This window comes from Marmota flaviventris, chromosome 13, assembly GCF_047511675.1.
Source record: "Marmota flaviventris isolate mMarFla1 chromosome 13, mMarFla1.hap1, whole genome shotgun sequence".
Lineage (NCBI taxonomy): Eukaryota > Metazoa > Chordata > Mammalia > Rodentia > Sciuridae > Marmota > Marmota flaviventris.
The window spans coordinates 97473959-97487781 of NC_092510.1; the positions used below are offsets into that span (position 1 = coordinate 97473959).

At 55.1% G+C, this 13823-nt stretch overlaps 1 protein-coding gene across 11 annotated transcripts in view; it reads left to right on the forward strand.

Moving 5' to 3' along the window:
- Nucleotides 1-13823, forward strand: part of Dnm1 (dynamin 1) — a 41336-nt gene that overhangs the window by 12125 nt on the left and 15388 nt on the right. For 8 of the 11 annotated variants that reach the window (XR_011704164.1, XR_011704163.1, XR_011704162.1 and 5 more), the window contains exons 2-11: nucleotides 1124-1197; nucleotides 1410-1559; nucleotides 1849-2052; nucleotides 2312-2410; nucleotides 2494-2654; nucleotides 3668-3810; nucleotides 3931-4066; nucleotides 4257-4324; nucleotides 5397-5535; nucleotides 11498-11584. Coding sequence is in view for 8 of the 11 variants with exons in the window: in XM_027943634.2 (XP_027799435.1) it covers nucleotides 1124-1197; nucleotides 1410-1559; nucleotides 1849-2052; nucleotides 2312-2410; nucleotides 2494-2654; nucleotides 3668-3810; nucleotides 3931-4066; nucleotides 4257-4324; nucleotides 5397-5535; nucleotides 11498-11584 (1261 nt within the window). In the remaining 3 variants the exon portion in view is untranslated. Of the gene's footprint in view, nucleotides 1-1123; nucleotides 1198-1409; nucleotides 1560-1848; nucleotides 2053-2311; nucleotides 2411-2493; nucleotides 2655-3667; nucleotides 3811-3930; nucleotides 4067-4256; nucleotides 4325-5396; nucleotides 5536-7036; nucleotides 7176-11497; nucleotides 11585-13823 lie in introns of all 11 variants that reach the window. The other 3 variants (XM_027943625.2, XM_034636065.2, XM_071601008.1) reach the window with 1 other exon arrangement.

Here is a 13823-nt window from a genome sequence, read left to right on the forward strand (position 1 = left end):
CTTGAATCTGAGTCAGGCCCTGGGCAGGTGGCGGGAGACCTGGCTTCTGCCTCTGGCTCAGTCAGTCCTGTGTGTTCCCCTCGCGGTCTCCATGTGCTGCTCCATGGGGAGGCAGCTGGCCACAGTCCCTCAGGCTCTGGCCTGCTTCCCCCTTTCCTGGGTCCTGGGGATCCCATGACAGCCTGATTCCTGGAGAGGCCTCTGCCCTCGTGTCTGCCTGGGGTGGAGTAGGGCGAGGCGGGTGGGGTGGGGGAACAAGAAGAGCTGACAGGGCAGAGTACTTGCACCCTCAAGACTCAGCCAAAAGGACAGCTGGGGTTGACATCAGCATGAGCCATGTCTGAAGTACAGACTGGACTGTTGGGTCTGGAGACCAATGACTTGTGACCCCTCAGTCCAGATCCATAGGGACTGGATCCATGGGGGGCTGAGAACAGAGAGGTTTCACTGCACGGTAGAACAGATGGAGTCCAGGTCTGCTCTGCTAGGTACTGGTTGTGTAATCTGTTTCCTCATCCATAAAATGGGGATAGTAACAGCAACTACCTCCTGAGACTACTGTATGGAGTCCAGAGATATGGCCCACAAAGCAGCTGGCACACAGTGGGCACTTTTGAAGCCCAAGTTCTTTTCCTTGCCTCCTCCCCCCTGCATCTGCCTGTCCTCAACTCCAGCCAGATGGGACCTGAGAAAAGGGAAGTGAGATGTTGCCCTTCCCCACAGTGAAAGGAAGGGGATGACGTGCAGGGCCGTTTCTCGGGATCCACTCTGTGGCCACTGGACACTGAGGGTGTAGGCCAGCCATACCTGAGTTTCCCCCAGGCTGAATGGCTGAGGCTGGGTTGGGGCAGGAACTTCCTGTTGGTCCTGAATCAACACAGGGCATATCTAAGAGGCATCTGGGGAATTGCTGGTGTAGTCTCCTGGCAGCTTAGGTGCATAAATTATGTGGGGACTTGGAAGAGGGTGTTTTCCACTTTTCTGGGTGGCATCACCCCTTCAGGGTCTGAAGCCCTTGTTCTAAGGTGCAGTGGGGTCAGCACTTTAAGGGGATTTTGGATCTCCCAGCTGCAGAACTGGTACTCCTGATCTTGACCTTCCTCTGATCCCTGACTCCTTGCAGGGACTTCTTGCCGCGAGGATCTGGCATTGTCACGCGACGTCCCCTGGTCCTGCAGCTGGTCAATGCTAACACAGGTACATGCTCTCCATCAGCCCCAAGGTGAGGGGCTGCCTTTCTACTGAACTTGAAAGTTACCAAGCAAGGGCTTCGTTCCCTCCTCGGGTTCCATTCCTTACCTGAACAAGGGAGATAAAAGTGTTTGCAGTCTGTTTCTGGTGGGAGATGGGGCGCTGGTGGGTTCCGGACTGTGATGCTCGCCCCCTTCCTCTACCCGCTTCTGGAGCAGAATACGCGGAGTTCCTGCACTGCAAGGGGAAGAAGTTCACTGACTTCGAGGAGGTGCGCCTGGAAATCGAGGCCGAGACCGACCGGGTCACCGGTACCAACAAGGGCATCTCTCCGGTGCCGATAAACCTGCGGGTCTACTCGCCGCACGGTGAGACCTGGCCCCGCCCTCCTGGCTTCTTTGCCTAGCCACGCCCCCAGACCACTTTCTGGGCCCCGCCCGTTTCTGGTGCAGACTCCGCCCCCGCAGCCGCCCCCCCTCCACGCCCTGCTAGCCCGAGCTCCACCCCGCCGTGGCTCCGCCCATCCTTAGCCCCTACCCTGGTCCTCCTTAGACCCCGCTCCCACCCGGATCCCGTGGGTCCGACCCTGTTCTGTAACTCTGCGCGCCCACGGTCATGCCCCTTGCCTTGAGCCATCCCTCTTGTCGCCCTGTCCAGTACTGAACCTGACGCTGGTGGACCTGCCCGGAATGACCAAGGTGCCGGTGGGAGACCAGCCTCCAGACATCGAGTTCCAGATCCGAGACATGCTTATGCAGTTCGTCACCAAGGAGAACTGCCTCATCTTGGCGGTGTCCCCTGCCAACTCCGACCTGGCCAACTCTGATGCCCTCAAGGTGGCCAAGGAGGTGGACCCCCAGGGTAGGTTCCCACTTGGCAGTCCGTGTGCCAGGCCCGGGGGTGGTTGCTTCTTAGTTTAGGGGGAGCCCCTGCAGGGTCTAGGTGGAATAGCGGTGGGAGCAGATTCATGCTTTTAAACGTCACTGTGTAAAATATAAGAGGGGTCCCAGGAGTGGGTGAGGAGATAGGCAGGGAGAGGGGGAGCAGGGTGGGTGGGCTTGGGGATTTCCTCCTGAGGGCGGGTCTACATGAGGACTGCCCTCCTGCTGCCCACCCCCAGGTCAGCGCACCATTGGGGTCATCACCAAGCTGGACCTGATGGATGAGGGCACAGATGCCAGGGATGTGCTGGAGAACAAGCTGCTCCCCCTGCGCAGAGGTAGGCGACCACTCCCCTACCCACTGCCTGCCCCTCTGGACACTCCTGAGAAGGCCGCTTTCCTGACCTTGACTGGCCCACAGGCTACATTGGGGTGGTGAACAGGAGCCAGAAGGACATAGATGGCAAGAAGGACATCACGGCTGCCTTGGCCGCTGAGCGCAAGTTCTTCCTCTCCCACCCATCCTATCGCCACCTGGCTGACCGCATGGGGACACCCTACCTGCAGAAGGTCCTCAACCAGGTAGGGGCACAGGCTAGGATAGGGCCTGGAGATACCAGCATGACCAAAGAGTAATTTAAATGTATCTTGAGGGAGACTGAGAGGTTCGCACCCATCATGCAGACGGACAAACACCCAGAAAAGCAAATGAGGCTGCCCACATCCCATGGCCACAGAGCTTTGCAGCTGACCCTGTGTGGGACCTGCCTGGGGAACCCCAGACTCCTGGGACATAGAAAAGGCCAAGACCTCGTGTGGAGGGGGGCAGCAACAAGGGCTTGGTTTGGGGGCCATGATTGGTGTGTACTCAGCTGAAGACCTGGTTCCTTTCGAGATGAGGAGAGATGGATCCTAGACTGGGGTCAGCACCCCCCGGGGTTTCCCTGGGTGCTTCTCCATCTGGAATGGGCCTCTAGAACTCAGGGCTGTGGGTTTTGACAGGAGAGAGGCAGTGGGGAGTGCCACAGACCTGGGTTCCAGCCTGCACTGAGACACTCTCCAGCTCTCTGCACCTGTATTCCTATATCTATGAAATGGGGAAATGTCGCCCGAGCCTGTTTCATAGAATACGGGGAAGATACAGGGAGATACAGTGTGGGGGGACCTAGTGAGAGTGGGCGCCTCAACTTGAGAATTACCTGAAGGGCTGAACCCTAGAGGGAATGAGGGCGCAGCCCTCAGCCTCCCCTGCGTTAGAGGCATTTGGTTTGTCCTTTATGATATCTGAAAACGTTAAACTGGTCAAAAATCAAGTAATGTCAAATACAAATCCGGGTTTCTGGTTTTGTTTGAAAATTGAGTTATGTGCTCATTAATTCAAATAATACACCTCTGTGTACTCATGCCAAATGGAAGCCTGCCTGCAAGAAGATTTTGTTCTGGAGACAGGGCAGCCCTCGGTGGCCCCATGCCCATCCCTCCAGTGTCCACCTCACCACATACACGAGGCCCCCTGGTAGCCCGCTCTCTCCCTGGCTCCCTGGGAAGCTGGGTTGGTTCTGTGGCCTTAACCTTTTCCTCACCTTCACACCCAGCAACTGACGAACCACATCCGGGACACACTGCCTGGGCTGCGGAACAAGCTGCAGAGCCAGCTGCTGTCCATCGAGAAGGAGGTGGAGGAGTATAAGAACTTCCGTCCTGATGACCCTGCACGGAAGACCAAGGCCCTGCTCCAGTGAGCCTCTCCCGGCCCTGACGTCCCACTGCTGAGCTGTCCCCGCCCCAGCCTCTCAGCACCCTCTTCAGCACGGGACTCCCCAGGGCTCTCTCCACGGGGCCATACCTCTCTCCACAGGATGGTCCAGCAGTTTGCAGTGGACTTTGAGAAGCGTATTGAGGGCTCTGGAGACCAGATCGACACCTATGAGCTGTCTGGGGGAGCCCGCATTAACCGGATCTTCCATGAACGCTTCCCCTTTGAGCTAGTCAAGGTAGGACAGGAAGCCCCAGGGATGGAGGACTCAGGAGGTCTCCACTCCCACCCAGGACATTCTGATGTGGTCCTTTGCTTAACTCTCCAAAGGCCCTGGTGCTCGGCCCTGTGAGTGGGGAGGGCCCTGTCTGGGCCTCCCACGCAGCAGGGACAGGCCCTGACCATCTTTCTCTCTGTTGTCCTCATAGATGGAGTTTGATGAGAAAGAACTTCGAAGGGAGATCAGCTATGCCATCAAGAATATCCATGGCATTAGGCACGTACTGGGACCAGGGAGGGGGGCTGAACCCCAGAGGGCAGGGGGGGTTAGCTCTGACGCAGAGAGCAGGGAAGTGGCCCCCCTCAGGAAGGACCTGAGAGTCCTGCTCCTAGTCCCCTCAATCCCAACTTCCTAGCTCCCAGCTCAACAGGCTCCAGCCAGGGGAGGCAGATGGGGGTGGCTGGACCACTGCACTCCTTGCAACCCGATGGCCTCCTCTACTATCCCTGGAGCAGGGCCTGGGAGCAGGGCACAGAGCCCACAGTACAGATGGCCTGCGAAGTACCCTCTAGGGCTGGGCCCTGCCCTTCCCCAGGGTGAGGCATCTCCGCCCAGTCCTAGCCAGGTTACTGAGCAAAGGTGCCCACACCACTGGGCAGGGCCTGGGGCACAGCATCAACCCACCACACCCTCCCCCATCCCCATCAGCCCAGTGTTGACCGTTCGCCCACCTCCCGAGGCCATCCAGCCTGTGGAGCAGGAAGGCTTGGGAGGCAGACTCTCTCCTTGACAGCTCAGACCCCTGCAGAGACGCAGGTCTGCACTGTGCTCACTCAGCCTCTCCAGGCAGCAGAACAATGTGAAGCACTTCCTAGTGCCACGCTGAAATGTCCCTGGGTTCCTGCAGACGTATTTCGGTTTCCTTAGAATGACCCAAGACTGTAGACAGAAATGGAACTAGAAGAGAAAATCCCAGGTTGGACTTGGAGTTTACCTGCTGATGAGCACCTTGGCCAAGGTGCTCACTCCTGGGCGGCTCTTCGGGAGAACCCAGTTTGGCCATTGCCAAGCCATTTCTGGCCACAGGGCTTTTTGTAGGACCACTTGAGAGGCAGCAGGACATATGAATGCACACAAGCAGCCCTTGTCTTGCCCCCAAAGACCATGTAGGGAAAGCCCCTCATTAGAATCCCTTCACCCATCTGACAGGTGGGGACACTGAAGCCCAGAGAGAGTAATGGGACCCCCGCCCCCGCCCAGCTCAGAGGTTTGGGAGGGGCCCTGGCCTGTCACTTCTGGCAGGTGCTGGCCTGTGACACTGTGCCCTTCTCCCGCTCCGGGCGTTCAGAACGGGGCTGTTTACCCCAGACATGGCCTTTGAGACCATTGTGAAAAAGCAGGTGAAGAAGATCCGAGAACCGTGTCTCAAGTGTGTGGACATGGTTATCTCGGAGCTAATCAGCACCGTTAGACAGTGCACCAAGAAGGTAACCCGGGCCAGCCTGCCTCTGTCCCTACCCTGCACTGCTGCCGGGCCCTCCCTCCCCAGTCCCCACTGCCTCCTCGGTAGCATGTACAGGCCTCAGCGGGGTGGGGGAGGCAGGCAGCCACAGGCCAGCAGAGGGAACCCCGAGCTCCAGCCCTGGGGACCGAGGGATTGGAAGCTGGGGAGACTGGTATGGTGGCTGGCCATTTACCCTGAGAGCCCACCACGAGGTCCCCCCAGCTCAGAGAGGATAGGGCTTGAGGGTACCTGAGCCCCCTTCCCGCCCACAGAGGTGGAGTCACCTTGGGGTGCTCTAGGGAGGGGTCTTGGGGAAAACTGAGGATGTAGATGAGGCCCAGGCCTTCTCGGGCACTGGGAGCCAGAGGGGTGCAGGGGCCCAGGACCAGCGGGTATCATGATCCCCTGCTGTCCCTCATCTTCCCACCCGTACCCCACCCTTGCTCAGGCCCCCCACTCAGGCCCTCCCCTCCCCTCCATTCACATCCAGCCTTCCAGGGACGAGCCATCTCCCCCTGCCATGTCATCCAGCCTCGCAGAACCACAGGAGAAGGGCAGGGCAGGGACGGTGGCCCCCATTTCACAGCAGGAACACTGAGGCTCAGGGGACCAAGTGACTCGCCCAAGGTCATGTCAGCTAAGAGGTGGCAGCAGTGTTGCTAGGCCAGGGCTTTGGGCTCCAAGTCCAGAGCTCACTGATCCCACCCGAGCCTCCCTCCCTGCCTCCCCCACTGCCGCCCTGGCCCGCTATTGCCACCTCACTTCCTGTCTTTCTTCTTCTCTCTCTTTCTGTCTTTTGGAACTGATTTCCCCAGGCCCCTTTGGAGGAGAGGCAGGGGGTTCCCCTTGGGGAGAGTGGCAGGAGTAGAGCAGGGAACTGGACAGCAGAGGTCAGGCTGCTACACTGCCCTCTGGGAGGCCTCATCTGCATCACAATTTATGCAAGTGGAGGCCCTTAGATTGTGCAGTGCCCAGCCTGGGCAGCAGCCCTGGTAGAGATGGAGAAATCAGGATGAAGCCAGTGCAGGTGGCACTGGGAATCCTAGCACTGAGCAGGATGGGTGGGTGGGGTCCTAACCTGTCTTAGCCTGGGTCGGCTCCTTAGAAGGACCCAAGGCTGTAGACAGAAATGGAACTGGAAAAGAAGGAGCAGGTAACTTAGAGCAGCTGAGGAGAGTGGGGGGGCAGTCAGTCTGGGGGTGAGGGTCTGACTAGTAGGGATCTTGTATGGGCTAGGGGCTTGGCCCCTGAGACCTCTGGCCATCCCCACAGAGCCCTGGGGGATCTTGGCAGCGCCCGGGAGGTCTGATCCCGGGTGGGGAGGGAGGGCTGGGTCCCACGCTCACGTTGTCTTCTGTTCTCTCTTTCTCTGTGTCGGTGTCTCTCTCTCTTCCCCCATGCCTGTGCCATCCTGCCCCACCCCTGGAGCCCGGCTGCTTGGCTCTCACCCCCTCCTCTCCCTGATCCCTCCTCCCCGGGTGCAGGACGGGCCTCTTCACTCCTGACCTCGCTTTTGAAGCCACAGTGAAAAAGCAGGTGCAGAAGCTCAAAGAGCCCAGTATCAAGTGTGTGGATATGGTAGTCAGTGAGCTCACGACCACCATCAGAAAGTGTAGTGAAAAGGTATGGCGGCCGCCTGGGAGGGGCTGGGCCTGGCCATCCCTTCTTTGTGGCTACGGCCACCCATGGGCAGAACCGTCTGCCAAACAGACTGGCAGCCTCTTGGCTCCCCGCAGAGACCCAGACACCCGTGCAGGCCAGGAGGTCCCTGGCTGATGTTTCTTGCCAACTGATAACCCTGGGTCTCCCTGGGCTTATGGTCCCCCCAGGCTCCTGTCCCTGCCAGAGGACTTTGCTGCAGCTCAAGTGTCCTCAGTGACCCCTTTCTACCCACTAGGATGAGAAGGATGATAAGAGATGGAGGCTGTTTACTGAGCAGCTACTGTGTGAGCGCACAGGGCTAAGGGCTTGCCCTTAGTGTGTGACTTAATCCTCTCGACCACCCTAATAAGTGGGTAGTGTCATCCCCATTTTACAAATGACCCAACAGTTTCAGAAAGGAAAAGCAGAAGGAGATTCCGATTTAGGAAGGGATCTGGGATCAGAGCTTCCTGGGGTGGGGAGCCATCCCAGTCCCTCAAAACCAATTTGCCTAAAAGCAGATGGGATTACTCACTGCGGTGATCCGTGCGTGTTTGGCAGGGCCGGCCTCTTCTGAGCTGTCTGTGATCCTTTAGATGCCTTTTTCCTATCTGTCTACTCTTGAGCATTTTGAAGATTTTTAGCCAGGTCACCCAAAGCGCATCTTCCAGGGGTTTACAAGAGAGTTCGCTGCCTGCGGGAGCTTGCCCAGGACTCCAGTGCTGCCCGCACCCCACAAGTAGCCTGAACCAGTCTCGGGGCTAAAGCCCAGTCTCTCTTGGGTCTGAGAAATCTCCCGTGCTGCAGGGTGGGTACACGGCTGCCTTAACTTTGAGTTTTCAGGAATTGTCCCCCTGGCTCCTCTGTACTCGGGCACCGGGTTGTGGAATGTTGCATGCCATTGCCCAGAGACTGGTCCCATGCCCCTCAGCTGCCAGGGGCATGCCACTGCTGCCTCATGGATGACCTGTGTCCTCAGTATCCTACTGATGGACAGTTAGGGTGCTTTAACTCCTTCCTGTTTTCTTTTTCTTCTTTTGACCTGGTTAATAGATGGTGAGCAGTTATCATTTTGATAACTTCTGCGATATTACCTTCCCAAAACTTTACTATCTCTCTGAAACTTTTTTCTTCATCTTGGTTTATTTTATTTGGAGACACACTGGGAATATATGAGCATTCTGCTTTTTCTCTTAATAACATACATTTTCAGGGCTACTAGTACATAGTCCATAGAAAGATTGAGAATAGAAACACGAGTTTCTATTGAATTAGTTTCTTGTGGTTTTCCTGTTATGGAACATTTAGGTAGTCTCCAGTTTTTTGATATTATACATAAATAACCTGTCAGTGAACATCTTTGTACATGAAGATGTATTATATTCTTTGTTGAGGGCTATCCTTCATCTAGATTCCTAAAAGGCTGATTTCTAGAGATAAAAATTTAAAAACTTTGCTGACTTGCATTCCAAAAGGAAAGCAGTAATTATTGTAAATGGTAAAATTTTGGAAACGATCCAGATGCCCATCAAGAGGATCAATGCTATGTACACTATCACACAGACAGTGGAATGCTACAGCTATTATTAAAAGGGCAAGACATATTTGTTTGTAGTCACATGTCCCTCCAGAATGTCCTGTGAGGGAAAACATGATTGTTTCAGAGAAGAATGTATATAGTATTTTGGGAAAATTAATGTACATTGAGTGATAAAATCCCCAAGTTGCATTCACCAAATTGCTAAACAGTATTTTGTGAGCAGGCAAAGGAACATAGTAATCTTTCTATTTCTATTTCACAAATTTTAGTTGTGTTCAATTCTTTTATATGTCTGATTTTTGCGAGTGGAAAAATTGGCCAACAAAAACTTTAGAATGGAAAACTGGTCTAAATGGAGGAAGATAATTCTTTTGCCTTTTGATTTGTTTAATGGACAGTAATTATTTTTTCTTTGGCAAAACTCACCCTCTTTGTCTTTTCTTTTTTTCTTCCTAAGTTTTTGAGCTGAGCAAATCACTCCTGCTGAAGGTTTGATAAATGTTTAATTCTAATTACTGCCAGCCCTGCTAGAATCAGACTTCTCTGTCTCTGGGTGAAATTCAGACTTTGATGCAGGAGGCAGCGGGTGCTACTCCATCTTCTCAGCAACCCCACAGAGAAACTGAGACTCAGGGTGGTCCCGTGGCTTTTCTGAGCAGACCTGGCAGGCAGGGACTGGCTTTGAACCCAGGGCCTTGTGCTCTAGGAGCTGCAGCCCTGACCGCTAAGCCAGTGGGCTCCAGGCTGCCTGCCCTGCTCAGCCAAGAGCTGAGAGAGAAAAGTTCCATTTCAAAAACTGGCTGGAAGTCTGGAAATGCTCAGAGCAGCCAGGATGGAAAAAGATGCTCAAGGAACAGAACCCTCCAAGGGGCTGAGGCTGCCCTGCCACATGTGACACGTGGAAAACTTGAGAAATGCAACATCCAGGCAGTCGGTGGGAGGACGGGTCATGCTCTTTGGCAAAATACTCCCTCCTCCCTCCTTTTCCTGCCCCCCTCCCACCCTGCTCTGGGAGGGGGAGCCTTGGGGGCCACTTCAGAGGCCCAGTAGTGATGACTCAGTCCACAATCTACCCAGACTAGGAGACTTTGAGGAGTGGGGGCCCCTCCCTGAGCCTCGAGGGGCAGCAGGGTCCACTGGGTCCCGCCAGCAGTATGTCTAGCCCCTGCTCACAGGCCGCCCCTCCCCAGGTCCCTTGCGCTGGGCCATCCCAGCCACACCCTTGGCACAGCCACAGAACCGTGGGACCTAGGCATCTCACGGCGGCCTCTCCTGGGCTGGCCTCCAGGGTACTGCTTCTCTCCGCATCCCCCTGATTGGCCCCCTCCCAGCTCCTTGGCCTCCGTCTTGCCCTCAGAATCACCTGTGACCCAGGCATACCAAACTCCAGCTCTGTTCCCACACAGGGGGGTCCGTCGAGGGGTTGGACCCAAGCATGGGAAGAGGGACAGGGAGCTGTCTTAGCTTGGCCCAGCTGGGTCTCACGTAGGGAGGGCAGACAGCAGGACTGGAGGTCCCCCTGTGTGGGCCACACCATCTGAAGTTCATTGAGCCTCCCTCCCTGAGGAAGAGCTGTTCACAAGCCAGAGGGTCAGGGACTCTGTGCCCACTCAGCCCAACAAGAAGGGCAAAGACATCATCCTTCATTCATTCCCCCATCCCTTCTACATGCCTCTTTGAGCTCTGGAGGCATGCCTGGCCCCTCCACCCCTGCCTTTGGGACAAGGACTGCCCATTTGGACGAGGGAGATTGGGTGCCACAGGGAGGCCCCTAACTCAGCTCTCAGTGGTCTGGTTGGGGCAGACTTTCTGGAAGAGGTGACATCCAACAGCCACTTGCAGTGCAGTCAATCACCTTGGCCTTGTCCAGGTGGCTGAGCTCAGTGTGGCTGAGATGATGGGACTCACAAGCAGAGGGGAAGAGTTTGGAGAAGCTGGGGAAATGGGTGCTGCTAAGCTCCTGCTCCAAGGAGTGGGTAGAGTCAGCCTGGGCTGCCAGCCGGGAGCTGGGCAGAGGAGGCTGGGGATGATGGTGTCAGGCAGGTGCATGCAAAAGGAGGCAGAACTGGGTGGATTTTACCAAGAGGGCCCAGGGCCCAGTCAGGCCCCCGCGGGGTACTGCTCATGCTGCTGGCACCCCCACCTCCGCATGTCCCCGTGCCCTCGCATGCCTGTGGCTCCTGCATGTCCTTTGGTGTGACTGCTGGTTTCCCCCTGCAAACCTGCCCCTTCCTCAGCTCTGACAAGGAGCATTGCCTGTGCCCAGCCTGACTCAGGAGGCCAACTGGCACCGTGGGCCCTGACCCCCCCAATTCCTCCTGGATAGGACTCGAGGCCCTTCCCCACCTGATTACCCAGCTGCCCCTCCAGGCCTTCAGAAGGCAAAGGGCAGCCCCCCAAGGGCCAGTGCACACCTTGGGAGCTAATGGTCCTCAAAGGTCTCCATCCCTCTGGTCATTCTCCAAGATGGCAGCTGTCCAGGGAGCAGGCTGGTTCCTGTGGTGCTCCTCACCACCGGAACTACCCTTCCCATCAGAAGTTGCCCCAGTAGGCCTCAGAGAGGGCCCGCAGCCAGGAAGACCTTTGAATCACGCGCTGGGGTTAGGGGTGGCCGTGGCTTGGTGCCATCAGCTTCCTGGGATCCCGGGCCCTCTTCCCGCCTCGCCTCTGTCCCCTTGTCCCTGGGCCCCTAGACTCTGGTGGGCCTCGGGGCCCCTCCCATGGCCCCCATGCACGTGGCTCTCTCGCCTCCCGCCCTTCCCAGCTCCAGCAGTACCCTCGGCTGCGGGAGGAGATGGAGCGCATCGTGACCACCCACATCCGGGAGCGTGAGGGCCGCACCAAGGAGCAGGTGAGCGCTGCCCCTCGCCTCCCTGCCCCTCTCTTTCCTGCTGTGGTAGAGTACGCAGAACACGCAGAACACGAGCCACTGCATTCACACTGAGGTGCAGTGTCACCACCAGCCATCCCTAGAACTTTTGTCATCTCCCAAAACTGAACCTCTGTCCCCATTAAACACTGACTCCCCATCTCCACACCCCCTCCCCGTCCCTGGCAGCCACCTTTCTCCTCTCTGGGAGTTTGCCTACACTAGGCCCCTCATGAGTGGAATAATATGGTATTTACCCTGTTGTGTTGGCATATTTCACTTAGTATATCTCCAAAGTTCATCCGTCTTGTGTCTTGTAGCACGTTCCAGAATCTTTGTCCTTTGTGTGTGTGTGTGTGTGTGTGTGTGTGTGTGGTGCTGAGATTGAACCCAGGGCCTTGTGCATGCGAGGTAGGCACTCTACCAACTGAGCTATGTCCCCAGCCCTTGTTTCCTACTGTGACTAATTCTGCTATGAAAATGGATGTACAAATATCTTTTCAAGTCTCTGACTTCACTTCTTTTGGGTCTATACCCAGAAGTGGAATTGCTGGATCATGTGTAATTCTATGTTTAGTTTCTTTCTTTTTTTTTTTTTTTTAAAGAGAGAGGGAGGGGGGAAAGAGAGAGAGAGAGAGAGAATTTTTAATATTTATTTTTTAGTTTTCGGAGGACACAACATCTTTGTTTGTATGTGGTGCTGAGGATCGAACCCGGGCCGCACGCATGCCAGGCGAGCGCGCTACCGCTTGAGCCACATCCCCAGCCCTATGTTTAGTTTCTTGAGCACCCGCCATCTTGTTTTCCACATGGCTGAGCCATTTTACCTTCCCATCGTGTGTCCTTCTCTTTCTTAGTCTGGCTTTCTGGCCTCCGTCTTTCTTGTTGTCTGTCTTTGGGCCTCTCTTTGCTGTTTCTCGGGCTCACCTTATACTCCTTGTGGTTAACTCCTTCCTTTTAGGTTAGCATTCATCAAATATTCATTCACAGACATGGTCACTGAATGCTGTCTCTGAGCAGGGAGGAGTGGAGAGGAGCAGGGCCCGTTATACCACTCTTCCCTGACCCGCCTCGGCCACCCCTCTGCCTGTGCTCATCTCTGGCTCCCACTTCCCACTCCTGTCCTCACATCTCCTCCACAATGATACGTCTGCAGTTCACTCGTATTTTTGCTGTTGATGTCATGTTTAAAAATCTTTATTAGTCTCTTTCTAATTTCAAAAGTGATCAATACCCAATAAAACATTCAAATCATATAGAAGTGATTAAATTGCGAGTAAGTGCACCTCCACTCACCCTTCCCCACCCCTGCAGTTTGGTGTGTCCCCACACAGGCGTTGTCCTGAGTGCTCACACTCATACACACACTTTGCAAACTTCACCTTTGTCTTCAAGAGCCACCATCCTGCTGTGTGTCTGCCCCCTTTTTTTCCCTCTAAAGATAATTATAGCACTTCACATCTTTGAGCACCTATTATATTTTGGGCGCATGCCGGCCTCACCTCATTGTGTCTACGCCAGCCCTGTGAGGCAGAAGCATCTCATTTGTAGGATTTTAGGCTCAGTGAGGACAGGCCCCAGGCTCCCAGGAAGCAGCCAGGTGGGAGCTGGGCAGGCAGCCTGCCTCCTCACGAGTCTCTTCTCACTTGATAATGTGCCTGGGGAAGTGTTGTCCCAAGACAGCTCCTAGAAGTTCTCCTTATTCTTCTGAACAGCAGCAGACTGCCTATGGTTTAGGGAGTGCCATAATCTACTTCACCTTCTGATGGCCACTGGCTTCTTGGTAATTTTTCTCTATTACCAATTATACTGCAGCCAGGCATGGTGGTGCGTACCTATAGTCCCTGCTACGGGGAGGCTGAGGCAGGAAGATCATCCGACCAGGAGTTCAAGGACAGCCTGGGCTGTCCATAGTGAGACCTTGTCTCAAAACAAACATATAACAACCACAACAACAAAAATAAACTACCCTGAACGCTCTGGTACCTATACCTTTGTTTAATTGGTGAGCGTATTGGAAGGGAGTATGTGCATTTCAGTGTTGTTGTTAAATATTGCCAGGGCTGGGGTTATAGCTCATGGTAGAGCATTTGCCTCGCACATGTGAGGCACTGGGTTCCATCCTCAGCACCACATAAAAATAAGTAAAGTGAATATATTTTTAAAAAATCGCCAAAGCGCCCTCCAAGAGGTGAAGTTAATTTATACCACCTGGGCTGGG